The 6,374-nt window shown below is 61.6% G+C and overlaps 1 protein-coding gene across 1 annotated transcript in view; it reads right to left on the reverse strand.

Annotated features, from left to right (window-relative positions):
- AZU1 (azurocidin 1) overlaps positions 1-1,560 on the reverse strand; it is a 3,957-nt gene extending 2,397 nt beyond the window's left edge. The window contains 4 exon segments of the mRNA XM_006898017.1: positions 418-558; positions 889-997; positions 1,000-1,044; positions 1,503-1,560. Of these exon segments, the coding sequence (XP_006898079.1) occupies positions 418-558; positions 889-997; positions 1,000-1,044; positions 1,503-1,560 (353 nt within the window).
- Positions 1,561-6,374: the final 4,814 nt, after the last annotated feature.

Here is a 6,374-nt window from a genome sequence, read left to right on the forward strand (position 1 = left end):
AGTCCTCTCCCAGCGGGAGCACAGTCCACCCTCTGCACGGGAGTCCTCTCCCAGCGGGAGCACAGTCCACCCTCTGCACGGGAGTCCTCTCCCAGTGGGAGCACAGTCCACCCTCTGCACGGGGAGTCCTCTCCCAGCGGGAGAACCATGCGTCCCTCGGCCCAGCAGGAGCGTGTACATGTCTGCACGGTGAGTCCTCCCCCAGAGGGAGCACGGTGCTCCCCTCCACCAGTTTTGGGCTCTGCAGCCCGTCTGTCTGTCTGTCCCAGCCCCAGCAGGCCCGTTGTTCCTTGTCTCCTGCTTTCCGCACTCGCTGCCACCTCTCAGATTTGACCCTAGACACACAGTGTCAGCTCACAGTGTCCTCTTCCCCTCCAGATCCCAGGTCCCCGCTGGCCACACCCACCCTCTGGGCACCTGGCCCTCACGCGGTCGTTGAGGTTCTGCTGGGGGTCATAGCCATTCTCTCTGACGCTCCTGACAGAGGACGTCTGGGTCCTGCTCTCCGGCTGTCTCAGGTCGTAGGCCCCCAGAACCACCAAGACAGTCCCGGGGTTCCTGGGGGGGCGGGAGGCTGGACTTTGTGTAATGCCCCCAAAGCCCACCTGGGCCTGCTCCACAGGGCAGCAAACACTGCCTGGGCAGATGTAGGGGCTTTCGGTGAGCACCCTCAACTTCAGAGAGACAAACCAAACCGTATGCGGCCCCTCCCGCTTTGAGTTCCCTCATTTGGCGAGACCCCTACCCTTTGCATCTGCATCTGAACCCACTCTGATATCTCCCACTCAGGCCCTCACCCTGAGCCCCCTCCCTCGACCCAGCTCCCCGGTCCCTTATCTTTCTCCTCCAGTCCTCCAGCGCCCAGACCTCCCGCTCAGGTCCTCTCACCGAACGCGGAAGCAACTGGCTGCTGTTAGCACGAAGCGGCTGTGGATCAGGGCACCACCACAGAAGTGAACACCACGACGCTGGATGGAAGCCAGGAATGGGAAGTCCCCTGCCTGGCCCTCCTGCCACCCACGATGCCCGAGCAGGGGGCCGAGCCTGGGAGTGGGGCATGACTGTCAGTCTCTCCCAGGCTCTTCCACTCCCTAAGGAGACAGGAGAAGAGAAGAGCCCCTCATCCAGCACCTGGGGCTGCCAGACAGACCCCTGCGCCCTCACCAAGGACCACTCAGAAATTCCAGACCCCTGCACCCCCAGCCTCCTCACCTATGACCTCCTGGAGATCAGACCCCTGCATCCCCAGGACCTCCCAGACATACCAGACCCCTGAACCGGACCACTCAGAGCTGCCAGACCCCTGAACCCCCCACCCAGGACCACTCAGAGCTGCCAGACCCCTACACCCCCACCCAGAGCTGCCAGACCCCTGAACCCCCCACTCAGGGCATCCTGGGTCTGGGCTGGGTGACCTATCCCTTCCTGAGCACTGGGCCTCTACTCTCTGCATCAAGTCCTCCTCTGCTGCTTAGATGGGGGACCCTCACAGGGGCTGTGACTCGCCCACGTGGACCCCAACAGGCCACTTAGTAGGACCAGAAGCTGGAGTGCAGCCATCATGGGAACTGTGGGAGCTGTGAGCCAGTCACCCTTATACAGAGGCCTGGCACTGTACCCCCAAGCCCGCAGTCGGGGCACAGGGCTGGCTCACCTGATGGGACAACAGGAAGTTACCCAAGGCTCCTCTAATGTACCCTCTATACTGGGGTCCCCTGCCAGACTGTGAGGAAGAAGAGTTAACTGTGGCCAAGGCCTGGCCAGTGTGTGTGTACCTGCGTGCGCACGAGCGTATGTGTGTGAGTGTGTGTGTGTACACTGGGCAGGCAGCAGTCACAAGTCCACCTGTCTCTGCCCCCTTATCTTGAGCCTTGGGGCCCACAAAGCACTGCATGGGAGGGAGCAGCCCTGAGTTCAAGTTCTGCTGATTTTTAACACATAGACCCTGGTTGAGCTGCTTGCCTCAGTTTCTGCATCTTTAAAATGGAGCAGCAGGGACAGGGAGCCCAGAGCAGACATCTTGAGGTGCTGGAGGAGTCCTCTCTCGACCCTTCCCTCATCTCTGGACTGGGGTCCGTGGACCCACAGGCTGAGTAGAAGCAGGGCCAAGCGGGGCTCCAGGAGCCAGATGTCAGGGCAGCGAGTCGAGAATTTCCGCGAATTCCTACGTGTCAACAGCAGAGACTGAGTTAAACGAAGGGTGAGAGACCTTCCCCCCATCAATTCTCTGATGACAGTGACCTTGTGGAAGGCACTCACTACAGAGACGTCACAGCCCAAACCTGAGCCGCCTCCGTGGCCAGCCCCACAGGACCAGACCCGGACAGGCCACAGGTCCAAGGTGGAGAGCTCAGGGCTGGCACTCAGTGGCTCCCACCATAGACCCCAAGGCGATGGTTCAAATCCACTAGCTGCTCCTTGGAGAATGATGGGCAAGCCCCTTCCGAGCCATTTAGTCCACGAGCACACAGGAGGGTCCGCTTGGCATCGACTGACTCGATGGTGAGGAGGTGGAGGGCCGTCCACCTTCCCCAGAGGCTGCTGGGGGCTTCACATCACTCTCCTGTGGAATAGCGATCAAGCATTTTCCACAGGACGCTTCCGTTCACCATCAGGGACGGCACAAAGCCCACCTCACACACACAGGTTGGGTGTCACAGGACAGGCAGCTTCCTCAGAGGCTGGACGTGGGGTCACAGTGAGGCCCAGTGACTGCAGCCTGGGCGTCAACATGAGAACAAGAACTTCGGCCACAGGAAGCCAGCACACGAGTGTCCACTGCAGCAGGGGCCCCGCAGCCGAGGTTGGGGCTACCGTGTCCCCCCCTGCAAGCAGTACAGACTCCACGTTCATCCACACAGAGGGCCAGAGAGAGGACAGACCCCCCAACACACGTCCCACGGTGGGCCCAGCACGTAGTGCTGAGCAAGGGAGCCAGACACCGTGTGGTTGTGTCGTCGGATAATGCAGGTGGCGGACGACTCCTCCAACCCTGTGGCCACTCTCTTTTATTTCCAGCTCTCGGCACACGGAGGAAGCGGGCCTGCAGAACGGAGACAACCTGGCCCCTAGCTGCTTCTAGCTGCAGGTCTTGCATGAACACAATCGAGTGTTGCGGATTCTCGTTCTTCTCAGTGTTGGCCATGATTTGTTGTGACTGGACAAGGAGGACAAGCAGCGAGACCTCACTGAGGGTACAGCTGGGGTCCCCACACAGATGGGACAGCGGCGCGACAGCTGTGGGTGGGGCAGCGGCCGGCCACTGCGGGTCATTTCTGCAGGTATGAAAAGGCTCAGAACCATGTGCTGGTGTGGGAGCCAAGCGCTTAGAACCGGGGGATCACTGGCTTTGAAGGGTTTGTTCTCTGCTCTGTGGGGCCTACTCTGAGCAGGGATCAATGGTCAATAGATGATCAATGATGGTTGACGGTCAGGCTCATCTCTCAGCAGACCTCAAGCCCCAGTTTGGGTCCTGGGGGTTCTGCTTCCCATGGTTGGGTGGTGGGAAAGGTTCTAACCAGCAGTTGGGGGCAGTTTGGACCGTCCCAGTGTCCAGAGGAATCAGCTTTCTTTTTTTGGGTTTTTTTTTCCTTGTTGTGATCCGACTGGCACAGAGACTGCCCCTTCTCCTCCAGTGGAGCACCTGGTGGATTCGAACCATGTGCCTGTGGGATTACAGCACAGCTTCTTGCCACTAGGCCACCTGAGCTCCTTGGAATCAGCTTTCTCAAGGATGACCGTCATGCTGCCTCCAACTTGGCCGACGTGTGTGACGGCCCAGCTCAGTCTTCCTGGCAGTGGTGGGCCTAGGAGCAGGCTGCAGCCCTTCATCTGCAGAGCTCTGGGGCTTTGAACTTCCAGCCTTTGGGTTGCCAGCTGGGGACAACCACTGTGCACACAGCCGAGGAGCCTGGGAACTGCATAATGGTAATGGGATTGTCATGTTCCCACCCTGAGTGAGCGTGAGGACGTGGGGGCTCAGGGTCACTTGCATCCCCAGTGCTCTCAGCCAGCTCTCAAGATCCCCATCTACCCTCCCGGGCCAGGGGCCTCACCTTGGCCTCACTGTGCCCTGCCCCTCTGGTGTGGAGGCAGCAGCAAGGACTCCAGGTGTGTAGTTAGAGCCCCCAACTCAGCCCTCAGGACCCCTCCCCACTAGGCTCTCAGGCCCCACTCTGGCCTCAAGACTCCCACTCAGCCCTCAGGGTCCCCACCTGTGGAAAGAGGTCACGGTCACGAGCAGGGCTTCCCTTGTGAAGGAGACAGGCCACTGCAGACCTTGCAGGCCGTGAGGGTAGAGAGAGCAGCTGAGGACTCAGCCCTGCTCTGCTCTCAGATCTTCCTGGCTCCCCAAGCCCCCCCCCAACCCCCGCCTTCAGACAGACTCAGCCAGACCTGCTTCCCCTCCAACCCTCACCAGGGACCCCTCCCCCACCCCTGCTTGACCCTTAGACTCTTCTAGGACTCTCTGCTATCAGAAGGAGCCCTTAGCACTAACTCCCACTCCTGCCTCCCAGAATGTTCCCTTATTCTTTCCCCCAGGAAGGAGCCCACAGAATGTTCCCCAACCTTGTCCCTGAGAAGGGACCCTAGAATGCCCCCACCCCCGTTGGGATCTTCCCTCTAGAAGGACTCCAGGGACAATCCCAGTGCGGCCCCTGTCTGCCCTCAAGAGGCGCCAACACTGGTTGCTCCATTTCCCCTCCTGCTTCCCAGAAGCTGTTAGTGGTCACCTTTCAACACCACATTCCCAACTGTCACTGGTCCCCACCCCTCAGTGGTGGAAAAACTGAGGGCCAGTCCCCCCTGCGTGACCTCGGTCAATGGCTGCCCTAGGGCTCCTTGCTGGGCATCTCTCTGGTGGCTGCCCCTTGAGGACACAATGGAAAGTTCCCTAAGAGGAGGGTGACATCTGCTGGGACAGACACCCTTGGGCCCAGTGGCAGCAGAGGCCATGGGGACACAGTGAAGTTGCAGGCTCCCTTCTCCTCGGGCAGCGACTGGGCATGGGCAGTGGCCATGCCTGGAGGTGCTGGGCTTAGGGCAGGTCCCTGCACTTCTCCCAGGCTGAGGTGGAGTCCCTCTGACCCACAGCGACCCCTCTAGGTCAGGGCCGCTCTGCCCCTCCACTCAGGGCTGTCAAGACCAGCTGGCCAGTTTCTTCAGGAACATCACCAGGCCTTCCTTCCCCAGGATGGGGTCCCCAGCCTTTAAGTGACCAGCACCTCTCAGCATCATCTGTGGGGTGCTTGGGGGTGGGGGTCCGAGGCCTCTGCCCCCAGCCCGGGTGGGAGGGACAGTGACCTCCCACTGTGTGGGGTCTTATCCTCACTGGCGTGGTTCTCATTGCTGGGGTCTTGGCCACAGACAGCTTGGGGTTTCCTCCTTGACCGGCTGTCCACTGCTGGCTGGCGAGGACGCCGAGGCCCCCCCAGTAGGACTGGTCCTCCCAGGATGATGCTCGCCCACACGGATCTCGGAAAATTCATGGGATTGGGCCTTTACAAACTATGTGTTGATTTAAATTATTTTTAAATAAAAAGCGCTGACTTTCGGTCGTATTTTTTAGTGATTATGTCGTACTCTAAACGGTGTCACTCACTGCCACGTCAGAACCGACCAAAGCTGCGCTGCAGTCCCGAGGGCACGCGGTTCGAGACCACCCGCTGCTCAGACAACGTCGTCCCGCGCGATGAGCCCTCGGAGAAGCGACCCGGGGGTCAGCGGTGGGCCCGACAGTAACAGCAACAACAAGCCGCCGAGCTGAGCTGCCGGCAGAGGCTGCCTGGGTCTCGAATCCGCCAGCGTCTCCGAAGGAGAAAGACGAGCAATTCCTCCAGGACGAGGGACAACCTCGAGCAGGACCGGTCACTGTGGCCGGCGAGTGGACTCCGTCTACGTTAGGAGAAGTAGAGGGGCAGAGCCCCGAGGGGCCAGGCGGCACTGACTCCAGCCACTGCGGCGGCGGGCGCGCGCGGAGGGACGCGAGGTGGGCGGGCGAGGGGTCCTCCGGGCGTGGAACACAGAAGGCGCTGCCCGGCCTCCTCATCCGGGAGTGGGGTCAGCGGGTCAGGCCGCGCCCGGCCCCCCACCTGCGGACCCGGCAGGGACACCCCGGGGGCGGGGCCAGGGGCGGGCAGCTCGGCTCTTTTGTCTGCCTTCGCCGGGCGCCCCGGGAGCGCGCGCCATGGAAACGCGCGTCGGGGAGCGGGGGGCGCCGGGGCGGGGGCCAGCGGGCGGCAGACACGAGCACAGGCAGTAAGGGACCCCCCCCACCGCCTCAGGGGACCTCAGAGGGGGCGAGAGCGGCCGCAGGGAGGGAGCAGACCCCAGACCCCGGCCCCTGGCGGCCGCTGCCAAAGCCTGAGCCCCGG

The sequence above is a fragment of the Elephantulus edwardii genome, unplaced genomic scaffold (assembly GCF_000299155.1).
Source record: "Elephantulus edwardii isolate Elephantulus edwardi_28Jun2011 unplaced genomic scaffold, EleEdw1.0 scaffold00217, whole genome shotgun sequence".
Taxonomy (NCBI): Eukaryota; Metazoa; Chordata; class Mammalia; order Macroscelidea; family Macroscelididae; genus Elephantulus; species Elephantulus edwardii.